At 32.3% G+C, this 15740-nt stretch overlaps 2 protein-coding genes across 2 annotated transcripts; both read right to left on the bottom strand.

Moving 5' to 3' along the window:
• Window positions 1-975: 975 nt before the first annotated feature.
• On the bottom strand, window positions 976-7539 carry LOC107915657 (protein SUPPRESSOR OF npr1-1, CONSTITUTIVE 1-like). The gene is made up of 13 exons (XM_041078630.1): window positions 7513-7539; window positions 6994-7140; window positions 6107-6242; window positions 5657-5802; window positions 5220-5366; window positions 4803-4949; window positions 4358-4504; window positions 3919-4065; window positions 3480-3626; window positions 2598-2744; window positions 2008-2301; window positions 1833-1908; window positions 976-1514 (listed from the first exon to the last, which is right to left on the bottom strand). Exons 1-13 carry the CDS (start codon window positions 7537-7539, stop codon window positions 976-978), a joined length of 2247 nt encoding a protein of 748 aa, XP_040934564.1.
• A 7179-nt stretch (window positions 7540-14718) lies between these two features.
• LOC107916160 (disease resistance protein RUN1-like) lies at window positions 14719-15369 on the bottom strand. Its single transcript, XM_016845314.2, has 2 exons — window positions 15239-15369; window positions 14719-15155 (listed from the first exon to the last, which is right to left on the bottom strand). Exons 1-2 carry the CDS (start codon window positions 15331-15333, stop codon window positions 14879-14881), a joined length of 372 nt encoding a protein of 123 aa, XP_016700803.2. The 5' UTR covers window positions 15334-15369; the 3' UTR covers window positions 14719-14878.
• Window positions 15370-15740: the final 371 nt, after the last annotated feature.

Genomic DNA, 15740 nt, shown 5'->3' with positions numbered 1-15740 from the left:
CTAATCCTTCCTCGCACGTAACCGACTCCCGAACCCATTCTCTCGAGTTTCGTAGACTAAAAACACCGTTTTAGTAAACTAAAATGTTTTATTAAAACAAAGGTGATCCGATCACACCTAATAAAGATCGACGGCGACTCCCGTTTTAATTTTCATTTTCAAACAAAGTCGATTCCCGTTTTCAAAAAAAAGGTTTCGACAACTTGCATTGTCACCAAATATCAGTTCAAACACTTGTATAAAGCAAGCATTCAGCAAAACAAATTGAAGCTCTTACAGTTCAGGTGCTCCTCCTTATATGGCCAAAGCTCCAATTCAGCAGTGGCAAAAATAACTAATCTTTCTAATGAATCTAGATATCATTGAAGGAAAATGAAACAAGTATTGAGATACCAGATGACACCAATGCTGGAAACTAAACAATGAAGCTAAATCGAGTCCACCACTGGTCCTATGAATTAAAAAAACCAACCAATAACAAGTCAACTGTCAATAAGAATTAAATATGAAATTTAATATCTAAATTTTAAGAACACAGACACAACAAGGGAATGAAGATGAGAAAGTAATAATAACAAGCAACAATTACAAACTTTTGAACAAATTTCTAATTTTTATGTTCATAAATTATGCTTTTAACATTTACAATGTAGAACTACAAGGTTTCAGAATGGTAAAGCACCTTCTAAAACACAAGTAATATATAAAGCAGACCAAGTTAGATTCATCCTGGTCGGTTTTAATTAATTAAAGCACTTCATTTGCTGTCATTAATTTATAAGTTGAAAATTGACCATTAACAATGGTGGAAAACAAAACTATGGCAATATGAAAAATGAAATGAAAAAATTGAAAGATGTATGATAATATGAAAAAATGAGATGAAAATGAAAGCCCTACCCATGCATTTGGATGACATAATTGAGAAGTTAGAAATTCCTCAAAAGCAGAGCCAAAAATGGAACGAAATACAAACTATTTCAGTCTTTTAAGTCCTCCATCCCCTTCTTCACCATCATGGCTAAAGCTTCTTTTGTTCCCAGCAACTCTCTTTTCAGTATCATCTGTATCACTCTCTTTATCCACGTAAAATACATGAACACCACATCTCTCCACCTCCATAAACCCTCCTTCTGCGGCGTTTAAATCCAAATGTCCGATGTAGAAATTGAATGATGCCTCCTCATAATTCTTGTCTTCTATAACCATGTCGGTGCTAGATAGAATAAACACGTGATTACCCATGTACGTATCTAGCTCAAAAAGACTGCCGAAAGATATCTTACTTATGAAATTTTCACAGCCACCTCCACCATTGCCACCACCGGCGGCTGTAAGTTGGTACTTACAATTAAATAGAGGATGTAGAAAATAATGGCGGTGAGCGACATTAGCTACAAGGCAGATAGCAAAAACCAAAAATCTGCTCCCACTACCCCCATTTGGGGCTATCTTCAAACTTAAGGAAGAATTCAAGCTCCGATACTTGAAATTATTTGCTAAAATTTCGTTTCCTGGGAAACAGCAAATCAAACTTTGAGGGTAATCACGAAAGTTTTTCCTACCATATGTCGCTGCCCATTCCTTAGATAGGGATCCAATTTTGAGCATGGCATTTGCCTCAATGTTTTTAGTTGACTCTTGATTCAAGTTTAAGCAATTACGGAATTGCATCAAAAATTTAGGATTTCTGCAAAACTCATTATCTAAAGAACCAAACTGATTTAAATTTTGATCTGAAAAGGATACTTTTTCTAACGATTTGCAGTCATTTACACTCAAGACTTCCAGATATGGTGGAAGCTCTGAGAGTAATTAGACCATTGGGCAACCACTAAGATGCAGATAACGAAGAGATTCCAACTTGATCGACACATTTTTTACCGCTGAGCCACTCATATTTAAGTGCTGAAGATTACATAGAGAGTCGAAAGGCAGTTCTGTAATTGGGCAACCACTAAGATCCAATTTACGAAGGAGTTCCAACTTGATCGATACTTTTTTTACCTGTGAGTTCCCCAACAGTAAAGATTCAAGTTTGTGGAGATTCTTAATTGAATCAGGCACTTCTTCTATTCCCGTTTCTGATAAATTTAAAGAACGAAAATGACTTGGGACTTGAGGAAACTTCTTGAGACTAGAACATCCATAAAGTAGAAGCTTAGCAAGAGATGCCAAATGATTGAGGCAAGGAAGTGCAACTAAACTTTCACAGTTAGAGCAATCAAGCACTCTTAGATTAATGGCTCTTGAAAGATTAGGTATCTTCCTTAAATTCATGCACTCCTCAAAGTAAATTCCCTTAAATTAACAAGGCCCTATATAGAAAAAATAATTGTATTACTTTTAAGCATCAACTATTTATGTTAGGCAGTAAAAAATGAAAAGAAAATAAATAATTATAATACTATAAAAAAATAAAAATTTATATTTGACGTATCGGGCGTGAAAATTCGTCCACGATTAATAAATCAAAGATGTCATTTATCTAAATAAAATAAAATCTTTTATATTTATTTTTTAAAAATTTTAAATTTGATACATCAAATTATAAATTATAAATCTTTTTTTTTTAAAATAAATATGAAAACACATACTATATGATCATCTTCATTCCAAAGTTCAACCAAACTTTGGCAGCCAGAGAAATTAAGGATTTCAAGGTTGATGGCTCTTGAAAGATTATGTATGTTCCTTAAATTCACGCACCCATCAAAGTCAATTTCCCATAAATTAACAAGACCCTGTATAGAAAAAATAATTATATTACTTTTAAGCATCAACTATTTATGTTAGGCAGTAAAAGATGAAAAGAAAATAAATAATTATAATACTATAAAAAAATAAAAATTTATATTTGACATATCGGCCGTGAAAATTCATCCACAATTAATAAATCAAATGATGTCATTTATCTAAATAAAATAAAATCTTTTATATTTATTTTTTAAAAACTTTAAATAAAATGTTGTCATATAAATATTTGATACATCAAATTATAAATCATTTTTTTTTCGAAATAAATATGAAAACACATACCATATGATCATCTTCATTCCAAAGTTCAACCAAACTTTGGCAACCAGATAAATTAAGGATTTCAAGGTTGATGGCTCTTGAAAGGTTAGGTATCTTCCCTAAATTCACGCACCCCTCAAAGTGAATTTCCCTTAAATTAACAAGGCCTTGTATAGAAAAAATAATTGTATTACTTTTAACCATCAACTATTTATTTTAGGCAGTAAAAAATAAAAATAAAATAAATAATTATAATACTATAAAAAAATAAAAATTTATATTTGACATATCAAGCGTGAAAATTCATCTACAATTAATAAATCAAATGATGTCATTTATCTAAATAAAATAAAATCTTTTATATTTATTTTTTAAAAACTTTAAATAAAATGTTATCATATAAATATTTGATACATCAAATTATAAATCATTTTTTTCGAAATAAATATGAAAACACATACCATATGATCATCTTCATTCCAAAGTTCAACCAAACTTTGGCAGCCAGAGAAATTAAGGATTTCAAGGTTGATGGCTCTTGAAAGGTTAGGTATCTTCCTTAAATTCATGCACCCCTCAAAGTGAATTTCCATTAAATTAACAAGGCCCTGTATAGAAAAAATAATTGTATTACTTTTAAGCATAAACTATTTATGTTAGGCAGTAAAAAATGAAAAGAAAATAAATAATTATAATACTATAAAAAATAAAAATTTATATTTGACATATCGGGGGTGAAAATTCACCCACAATTAATAAATCAAACGATGTCATTTATCTAAATAAAATAAAATCTTTTATATTTAATTTTTAAAAACTTTAAATAAAATGTTATCATATAAATATTTGATACATCAAATTATAAATCATTTTTTTCGAAATAAATATGAAAACACATACCATATGATCATCTTCATTCCAAAGTTCAACTAAACTTTCGCAGTTAGAGCAATCAAGGATTTCAAGCTTGATGGCTCTTGAAAGATTAAGTATCTTCCTTAAATTCACACACCCCTCAAAGTAAATTTTCCTTAAATTAACAAAGCCCTGTATAGAAAAAATAATTGTATTACTTTTAAGCATCAACTATTTATTTTAGGCAGTAAAAAATGAAAAGAAAATAAATAATTATAATAGAATAAAAAATAAAAATTTATATTTGACGTATCGGGCGTGAAAATTCATCCACAATTAATAAATCAAACGATGTCATTTATCTAAATAAAATAAAATCTTTTATATTTATTTTTTAAAAACTTTAAATAAAATGTTATCATATAAATATTTGATACTTCAAATTATAAATCATTTTTTTCGAAATAAATATGAAAACACATACCATATGATCATCTTCATTCCAAAGTTCAACTAAACTTTTGCAGTTAGAGCAATCAAGGATTTTAAGCTTGATGGCTCTTGAAAGATTAGGTATCTTCCTTAAATTCACGCACCCCTCAAAGTCAATTTCCCTTAAATTAACAAGGCCCTGTATAGAAAAAATAATTGTATTACTTTTAAGCATCAACTATTTATGTTAGGCGGTAAAAAATGAAAAGAAAATAAATAATTATAATAGAATAAAAAATAAAAATTTATACTTGACGTATCGGACGTGAAAATTCATCCACAATTAATAAATCAAACGATGTCATTTATCTAAATAAAATAAAATCTTTTATATTTATTTTTTCAAAACTTTAAATAAAATGTTATCATATAAATATTTGATACATCAAATTATAAATTATAAATCATTTTTTAAAAATAAATATAAAAATACATACCATATGATCATCTTCATTCCAAAGTTCAACCAAACTTCGGCAGTTAAAGAAAATAAGGAATTCAAGGTTGATGGCTCTTGAAAGGTTAGGTATCTTTCTTAAATTCACGCACCCCTCAAAGTGAATTTCCCTTATATTAACAAGGCCCTATATAGAAAAATAATTGTATTACTTTTAAAAAATAAAAAGAAAATAAATAATTATAATAGAATAAAAAATAAAAATTTATATTTGACGTGTCAGGCGTGAAAATTCATCCACAATTAATAAATCAAACGATATCATTTATCTAAATAAAATAAAATCTTTTATATTTATTTTTTAAAAACTTTAAATAAAATGTTATCATATAAATATTTGATACATCAAATTATAAATTAAAAATATTTTTTTCGAAATAAATATGAAAACACATACCATATGATCATCTTCATTCCAAAGTTCAACTAAACTTTGGCAGCCAGAGCAATCAAGGATTTCAAGCTTGATGGCTCTTGAAAGATTAGGTATCTTCCTTAAATTCACGCACCCCTCAAAGTAAATTTTTCTTAAATTAACAAGGCACTGTATAGAAAAAATAATTGTATTACTTTTAAGCATCAACTATTTATGTTAGGCAGTAAAAGTTGAAAAGAAAATAAATAATTATAATACTATAAAAATAAAAATTTATATTTGACATATCGGGGTGAAAATTCACCCACAATTAATAAATCAAACGATGTCATTTATCTAAATAAAATAAAATCTTTTATATTTATTTTTTAAAAACTTTAAATAAAATGTTATCATATAAATATTTGATACATCAAATTATAAATCATTTTTTTCGAAATAAATATGAAAACACATACCATATGATCATCTTCATTCCAAAGTTCAACTAAACTTTCGCAGTTAGAGCAATCAAGGATTTCAAGCTTGATGGCTCTTGAAAGATTAGGTATCTTCCTTAAATTCACGCACCCCTTAAAGTAAATTTTCCTTAAATTAACAAGGCCTTGTATAGAAAAAATAAGTGTATTACTTTAAGCATCAACTATTTATGTTAGGCAGTAAAAAATGAAAAGAAAATAAATAATTATAATAGAATAAAAAATAAAAAATTTATATTTGACATATCGGGCGTGAAAATTCATCCACAATTAATAAATCAAACAATTTTATTTATCTAAATAAAATAAAATATTTTATATTTATTTTTTAAAAACTTTAAATAAAATGTAATCATATAAATATTTGATACATCAAATTATAAATCATTTTTTTCGAAATAAATATGAAAACACATTCCATATGATCACCTTCATTCCAAAGTTCAACTAAACTTTTACATTGAGAGCAATCAAGGATTTCAAGGTTGATGGCTCTTGAAAAATTACGTATCTTCATTAAAATCAAGCACTTATCAGAATAAATTGCGGTTAAATTAACAGGGCCCTGTATAGAAAAAATAATTGTATTACTTTTAAGCATCAACTATTTATGTTAGGCAATAACAAATGAAAAGAAAATAAATAATTATAATATTATAAAAAAATAAAAATTTATATTTGACTATCGGGCATGAAAATTCACCCACAATTAATAAATTATACGATGTCATTTGTCTAAATAAAATAAAATCTTTTATATTTATTTTTTAAAAACTTTAAATAAAATGTTATCATATGAATATTTAATACATCAAATTATAAATCATTGTTTTCAAAAAAAAAATTGAAAACATATACCATATGATCATCTTCATTTCAAAGTTCAATTAAACTTTTGCAGTTAGTGCAATCAAGGATTTCAAAGTTGATGTCTCTTGATAGATTATGAATCTTTTTTAAATTCACGCACCCATCAAGTTGAATTGCGGTTAAATTAACAAGGTCCTATATAGAAAAAATATTTTTGTTACTTTTAAGTATCAACTACTTACTTTAAATAGTAACAAATGAAAAAGGAAATAAATAATTATAATACTAAGAAAAATAAAAATTCATATTTGATGTATTAGGTGTGAAAATTAACCCACAATTAATACATCAAACCATGCCACTAATTTATATAAAATAAAATCTTTCATATTTATTTTTTAAAAACTTTAAATAAGATGTCATCATATGATTATTTGATACGCTAAATTATAATTTTTTTTTCTTAAAGAATTCTTAAATGAAAAAAAGTATGAAAGCACACATACGGTATGACCATCTTCAATCCAAAATTCAACCAAACTTTCACATCCACTGCAATAAAGGAGTTCAAGGTTGATGGCTTTAGAAAGATTAGGCAGCTTCCTTAAATTTTTGCAATTTGAAACGTCAATTTCCCTTAAATTAGCAAGGTTCTGTGCAAAAGAAAAATATATAAAAATAATTATATCACTTTGAAGTATTATCTACTTACTTTAGGCAATATAAAATAAAAAGAAAATAATTAACAAGATCTTGCACATGATGAGAACAAAAGTAATTTCATTACTTTAGAGCATCATTTACTTAGTTTAAGACTATCAAAATAAAAATTTATATTTGATGTTTTGGCTGTATTAATACACCCACCATGAAGATGAAATGACGTTGCTTCTTTTAAAAATAGAATAATATATATATATAATTTTAATAAAAATATATTATCATATAATTAAATGCTATATCAATTATAAATTCTTTTTCTTAAAAAAAATTCCCAAATGAAGAAAGTATAAAAATATATATACCCGATGTCCATCCCAAAGTTGTTCCATGTCTCCATATGGTAATCTCAATACCACAAGGTTTTTTGGATTAAAACTTGATGGTAAAGATTTACAGGGGTAACCGTCCCATCGAAGATACTTTAGCTCATCAGGAAGAGATACAATATTAACGTGATTTGTATATAGTTTTCTATCATTTACCCACCAGAAAATATTAAGAGAATAGAAGATGATATATTTAAGATTAGTCATGTTTTCAAAAACAAAAGGGCATAATAGTAGTTTATCCATATGTGACATGTTTAACTTCATTCCTTGAATTCGATCTGTCCCCTGATAACAAAAATCAATTTATCAAATATGAGCATGGAGAAATTTATGGATATTCCATTCTAAAAGTTTTTTTTTTCAAATCAACGCATAAATATTTAACTAAGCCATAAACCTTGACCAGATTTTACATTATACTTAAGCCAAAAGACAATAAATATTTTATTTTTTAAAATACTATTAAAAGAGATAATATTTGATACAATATCTGTTGTTCCAATAGGGTCGGAAGCGTGTAAATTATTGTACTAAAAAATCACACAAAGTTCAATTCCCAGGGAAGAGAGGTGGATCACATGGATCTCTTAAATACCAAGTCTTTCCTTAGTCAGAATATCCCTTCTATAGTAATTTAATAGCACAATTAAATACTACTATTATACCCTCAAATATTGAAAGAAAAATAGGACAAGAAAGAACACAAGAGTTTTAACGAGGTTCGGTAAATTATACCTACGTCCTCGGGCACTAACACCAGATGATAACTTTACTATCTTCAAAATATTACAAACAAATAGAATTCCTTAAGAATTCTCAAATGGGAGAAGAAAGAAAACTAAGAGAGAAAGATTGGTTGGGATGGTATAAATGAGAAATGGTTAGGCCTATTTATAGTTGAGGTTCAGGGACTAACTTGCAAATGGCCTAAAAAATTAGGGACCAAAATTGCAATTATCCCATTCAACTTTAAACAACTTGCCTACCATTTTTTTCTTTCGGTGCCACTTCCACCTCCCATTTTTTTGACTTTTCAACACCCCTTTTAATTTGACTTTTCAACAATCTCCACCTTGAAGATTTGATTAGGATAATCACATCTTCACACACTTCCTTCAACTCCCCAAATTCGATAAAGTTATCTTTTGTAGTGCCTCCAAATGCGCTCTCGAGCGCCATACACTTGAAGGTGCTCAAATTCTCAGGATGTTAATCAAGTTCAAACAATGATTAAACTTGATTGTTGTTACCACCTTGGTCATCATATCTGCGGGATTATCTGCTGTCGGAATCTTCTGAAGTAGAATTTTTCCTTTTTCAAAGACTTCCCGCACAAAGTGATATCTTACGTCGATATGCTTGGTTCTTGAATGATAGACTTGATTTTTCGCTAAATGAATAGCTCTCTGACTGTCACAATATAAACTTATGTGACTTTGAACAACTCCTAAGTCTTTCAACAATCCATTAAGCCAAATAGCCTCCTTAACAGCTTCTGTAACTGCCATATATTCTGCCTCTGTAGTAGACACAGCTACTGTAGACTGTAAGGTAGACTTCCAACTCACTGGGGCTTTCGCAAGAGTAAACAGATACCCCGTAGTTGAACGACGTTTATCTAAATCACCAGCAAAGTCGGAATCAACATATCCAACTACAAACTGACCAAATGCTTCATCCTGTTCAAAAATTAAACCAACATCTACGGTTTTTTGAAGATACCGTAGAATCCATTTCACAGCTTGCCGATGTCCTTTTCCAGGATCATGCATATACCTGCTCACAACTCCAACAACTTGTGAAATGTCAGGCCGCGTACACACCATCGCATACATCAAACTCCCAACTGCATTAGCATATGGGACTTTTGCCATATATTCTCTTTCTTCTTCAGTTTTCGGAGATAATTGAGCACTAAGTTTCAAATGAGAAGCAAGTGGGGTACTTACATGTTTTGTGTTTTCATTTACACCAAAACATTATAATACCTTTTTCAGATATTGCTTCTGATTCAAACAAAGCTTGCCTCTCTGTTTATCTCTACTTATCTCCATGCCGAGAATCTTCTTGGCCTCACCTAGATCTTTCATCTCGAACTCTTGATTCAACTGAGCCTTCAGCTTATCTATCTCTTTTTGGCTCTTCGAAGCGATTAACATATCATCAACATACAAGAGTGGATAAATGAAAGATCCGTCATGCAGCTTCTGCAAATACACACAATTGTCATATTTGCTTCTTGTGTACTTCTGCCTTCTCATAAAGCTATCAAATCGCTTGTACCACTGCCTCGGGGATTGCTTCAATCCATATAGCGATTTGTTCAGCTTACAAACCCAATTTCTACCACCAGCATCTGTGTATCCTTCGGGCTGAGTCATATAGATCTCCTCTTCTAACTCACCATGCAAGAAAGCCGTCTTAACATCAAGTTGAGCTAGTTCCAAATTCAACTGTGCTACCAAGGCCAACAAAATTCTAATGGAGGAATGCTTCACAACAGGGGAAAATACATCATTGTAGTCAATTCCCTCCTTCTGAGCGTAGCCTTTAGCTACCAATCTTGCCTTGTAGCGAATATCCTTCTTGCTAGGAGATCCATCTTTCTTTGCGAATACCCACTTGCATCCGATTGTCCTTTTACCTTTTGGTAATTGCGCCAACTCCCAAGTATTGTTCTTCAGGAGAGACTGCATTTCTTCATCCATGGCGCTTTTCCATTTATCACTTTCTAAGCTTTGCATTGCTTCTTGATAAGTGATAGGAATATCATCAACAACGGGAAGAGCGTAGGCCACCATATCAGTAAATCGAGCAGGTTTACGAATTTCTCTCCGTGGCCTTGCAACTGCAACTGGTTCTGGTGTACTTAGTGGTTCTTGGGTCAGAACCTCTTCAACCTCTAATTCCTCCATTGTGGCTGGAGAATTAGACTTATTAACTGGGCAAATCCCCATCTGCTCAAACTCCACCTGTTTTGGAGTACACTCCACCTGCTGTGGAGTATTGCTCGTCTGAATATCTTTATCTGCTACCTTTTTCAATGTGGCAGATTCATCAAAGGTAACATCTCTGCTACAGATCATTTCTTTGTGCTTAAGCACCAAAGACGAAATCCCTTCACTCCAGAAGTGATTCCTATAAAGAGAGCTTTCTTTGCCCTCGGATCTAACTTTGACTCCTTCACATGGTAATATGCAGTGGATCCAAACACATGTAAGGAATCATAATCTGTAGCCGGTTTTCCAGACCATACCTCCATAGGAGTTTTTCTTTCTAATGCAGATGATGGCAAACGATTAACAAGATGGCCAGCGTATGTCACAGCCTTAGCCCAAAATTGCTTGCCCAATCCAACATTGGACAACATACATCGAACTTTCTCCAGCAATGTTCGATTCATACGCTCTGACAATCCATTCTGCTGTAGTGTATCCCTAACTGTGAAGTGTCGAACAATACCATACTCTTGGCACACATCGAAGAACGGATCACTTTTATATTCCCCTCCATTGTCCGTCCTAAGCCGCTTGATTTTCTTGCCAGTCTGGTTTTCGATCATAGTTTTCCATTTAAGAAAAACTCTAAGCATTTCATCCTTAGTTCTCATGGTATACACCCAAACTCTTCTGGAAAAGTCATCAACAAAAGTAACAAAGTAGTGTTTTCCTCCCAATGAAGGTGTCTTGGAAGGCCCCCACACATCTGAGTGAACATATTCCAAAATACCTTTTGTATTATGGATAGCAGTACCGAATTTCACTCTCTTTTGCTTTCCCAGAACACAATGCTCGCAAAATTTTAATTTGCAAGCCTTTGCACCTTTCAACAATCCTTGCTTTGCCAGAATTTGCAAGGATTTTTCGCTGGCATGTCCCAACTTCATATGCCACAACTACATTGAGTCCAATTCTTTATTACCAGAAGCTGTAGCGACTGCTCCAATAACTGTACTACCTTGGTAGTAATACAAGTTATTTTTCCTGATGCCCTTCAATATCACAAGTGCGCCAGATGTCACTTTCAAAATCCCATCTCTCATAGTAACAACTAAACCATTGGATTCCAAGGCTCCCAATGAGATGAGATTTTTCTTCAAACTGGGCACGTACTGAACATCAGTCAGAATTCTGGTTGATCCATCTTGATTCTTTAATTGGATTGAACCTATCCCAACAGTTTTACAGGCATTGTCATTGCCCATATAAACAACTCCTCCATTTAGTTCTACTAAATCAGAGAACCACTCCCGGTTAGGGGACATATGATAGGTACAACCCGAATCCAATATCCACTCATCTGAATGGAACGACGATGATGATGCAACCAGTGATAGTTCAGAGTCACTAGTATCATGCTTTGCAACACAAGCATCTACAGCAGCTTTTCCCTTATTCTTCAGCTTTGGACAATTTTTCTTCCAGTGGCCTTTCTCATGACAAAAGGCACATTCATCTTTCCCGAGTCTGGACTTTGACTTTGATCTCCCCTTCTGAGTTTTCTTCCGAGTGTATGAACGACCTCGGACTATTAAAGCTTCTGTATCTCTGATTGAGTTTTTCTGTATCTCTGAGTTTTGGCCGCACAGACTTCGCTCAGAGATATATCACTCCTGCCATGAAGTAGGGTAGTTTCTAGGAACTCAAACTCCTCATGAAGTGACCCCAACAGCATCAAAGCCAAATCTTCATCTTTGAATGTCTCATCCATATTTAGCAAATCAGTGACTAACTGATTAAATTTGGTGATGTGATCATTCATTGTGGTACTTGGGACGTAAGTGAAGCGAAACAGTCTTTTCTTCAAGTGGAGCTTATTTTGACTGTTTTTCTTCAAAAAATTTTCTTCAAGTGCCACCCACAACTTATTTGCAGAAGTCTCCTTTGTAAAAGCATACCTCTGCTCTCGAGAAAGGCATGATCGAATTGTGCCACATGCCAATCGATTGATCGCCTTCCAATCTTTCTCATGTACATCATCTAGTTTCTCTTCATTAATGGCAATGTCTAGACCCTGCTGAAAAAGGGCATCTAGAACCTCACTTTGCCACATACCAAAATGGCCCATGCCATCAAAAATCTCCACGGCCAGTCTTGCATTTGCAATTGTCGGTCTTGTCCACATGGATGATGTTGAAGCTCCTACACCGACTGTTTTCTCCATAATCTTTCAATATACCTAAGGAAATCTTTTCTGATGTGGAAGATCAGTTCAAACTGCAACCACAGAGCATACTACGATTAACCTTCGGCTCTTGATACCACTTGTTGTTCCAATAGGGTCGGAAGCGTGTAAATTATTGTACTAAAAAATCACACAAAGTTCAATTCCCAGGGAAGAGAGGTGGATCATATAGATCTCTTAAATACCAAGTCTTTCCTTAGTCAGAATATCCCTTCTATAGTAATTTAATAGCACAATTAAATACTACTATTATACCCTCAAATATTGAAAGAAAAATAGGACATGAAAGAACACAAGAGTTTTAACGAGGTTCGGTAAATTATACCTATGTCCTCGGGCACTAACACCAGATGATAACTTTACTATCTTCAAAATATTACAAACAAATAGAATTCCTTAAGAATTCTCAAATGGGAGAAGAAAGAAAACTAAGAGAGAAAGATTGGTTGGAATGGTGTAAATGAGAAATGGTTAGGCCTATTTATAGTTGAGGTTCAAGGACTAACTTGCAAATGGCCTAAAAAATTAGGGACCAAAATTGCAATTATCCCATTCAACTTTAAACAACTTGCCTACCATTTTTTTCTTTCGGTGCCACTTGCACCTCCCATTTTTTTGACTTTTCAACACCCCTTTTAATTTGACTTTTCAACAATATCAAATGTATAGATTTATATAGTGATGTTGAACCACATGATAGTATCTCATTAAAGCATATTAAAAGAAATAAAAGAATATATGAATACAAGTAATGCTTACTTGATTATATTTGAGCACTTGTTTAATGTGTTCATGACTCCATAGCCTCCTGCACTTTCCAGGGGCTTTAGATTTTTGGCGAATAATATCTTTTCCCAACTCTTCAAGCATATCATGCATAGATATTATATCTTCAGATGAGATATTAATTAGGCACTTGCTGACCAATTTGCTTATTCCATCATCTACACCCCGATAACAACTTAGAACATGTTTTATTCTTTTTATGGGTTCCCCTTTAAAGAAGCATGCAATGTCAAGAAATATATTCTTCTCTACCATACCTAGCCCATCATAACTACTTTTCAAAACCACAAAAATTTCGGGGTGGAAATATTCCCCTAGCTTCTCCATCTCACTTTCCCAATCATTTATAGTCCTTCCATATAAATTACAACCCAAAACTCTAAGAGCAAGTGGACTGCCTTGGGCGTACTCCACAAACTTGCATGATAGATCTTGAAAATCAACTTCAGGATTCAACTGCTTAAATGCAAAGGTAGAAAAAAGTTGAAGAGAATCATTCTCATTTAATGCTTTCACCTCATGTATTGTGTCAGCTCATCCACTCTTAAGCACTTGTTTCTCTCTAGATGTTATAATGATTTTACTTCCAGAGCCCAAACGTTTAACACCCATACAATCTATTTGGTTTGGGTCACTAATATCATCAAGGACAACAAGTACTTTCTTATTGTTGAGCCTCTCTTGAATTGAAGTGGATCCTACAGTGGGGGTGTCTATATCAACACCTGACTTCAATAATTTCGAAAGAAGTTCATTTCGTAAAGATATCTTCCCCTGTTTTTCTATTTCCTATCTAACATTTTGGAGAAAGCAACAACTTTCAAACTCTAAAGAGATTTTTTTATACACAGCCTCAGCAAGGGTTGCTTTGCCTTGACCACCCATTCCCCAAAGTCCTATTACACGACTGTCTTTTTGCTTAATCAGCTTCAAAATCGTCCTTTTCTGATCATCTATTCCAACCAATTCTTCAGAAGCACTTCCAGACTTAATATTCGACAACTTTTTTATAACATATTCAACAACATCTTTAATGTACTGGGTTTCAGGTCTAGAAAAAAAATATAAACCAGTAAATATGAAATGTAAAACAAATATAAGTTGAATATAACAAGATGAGAAAAATATAGTTACTTGTCAAATTTGCCTCCTTCTATATGCCACCCTTTTAATTCATCGACCTCTGCAAAAGCAGTTTTCCATTGTTGTACTCTATCAGCTGGTTGCTCTGATTCATGCTCTTCGAAGGATGCCTTAAAATGCCCACCAATATTTCGCACATCGGAAGGATCAACATGGTAAAAGACGAGAAGAACAATATGTTTGTCAGTGGGATTGTGCTTGCGATCCATGATGTCAGAAAGTTCACCTAAGCATGATTTTGAAGAAGCATAGGCTTTAGATAAAACACGAGGATTGAGAGATTTGAGGCCGAAATTGCTCGAGAATATGTTGGTGGAAGTTTCTCTCCTTTTTTCAGTGTTTCGTTATTGGGGAAGACATCAATTCCTACTTTTTCCAAAGCATTGACTAGGTGATTGGAGAAGTTGAGGCGTGTGTCTTCACCTAAGCTTAAGAAAACTTGATGCTTCATCAACTTTTGCATAACATACGCAACAATATCCTTGATGTACTGGGTTTCAGGTCTAGCAAATAATAGAAGAAGTATATATATTGAATCCAAAACAAAGATAAGTCAAATATAAGGAGATGAGACAAATATAGTTACCTATCCGAGATGCTTCCATCTATATGCCACCCTTGTAATTTACCAACTTCAGCAAAAGCAGTTTTCCATTGTTTCACTTCATCAACTGACCTCATTGTTTCATGCTCATCAAATGATTTCTTAAAACTCCCATCAATATTTGTTGAAACAAAGACAGCAGCAAATCAAACAAATGAAAACACCAAGAGGATAAGCTCTCGAACAGCAAGCAGAAAAGAAAAGAAAACAGAACAGAAAACTCAAAAGCAAAAATGTAACTGAAATGGAATACTACTGCTTTTCATTTCATTTGAAAATATATGAGCTACAAAATTAGAATGTCAGTTACCTAAACTTGTAACTGCTCCCACCTATTTTGGCAAGTTGCCAACTAAAGTAACACAAAAGAAAGCTGAACAATTTTTAGCCATTACATCCATCAATTCAAATCTTAACAACTCTAAAAGTCTAATTACATTTAGCTTGGATGGCATTACAAAATGAACAAAAAGTAAACAAAATA

This window comes from Gossypium hirsutum, chromosome A10, assembly GCF_007990345.1.
Source record: "Gossypium hirsutum isolate 1008001.06 chromosome A10, Gossypium_hirsutum_v2.1, whole genome shotgun sequence".
Taxonomy (NCBI): Eukaryota; Viridiplantae; Streptophyta; class Magnoliopsida; order Malvales; family Malvaceae; genus Gossypium; species Gossypium hirsutum.
Note: the sequence above shows the minus strand (reverse complement) of the source record. Positions and strands in the feature narration are given on the sequence as shown.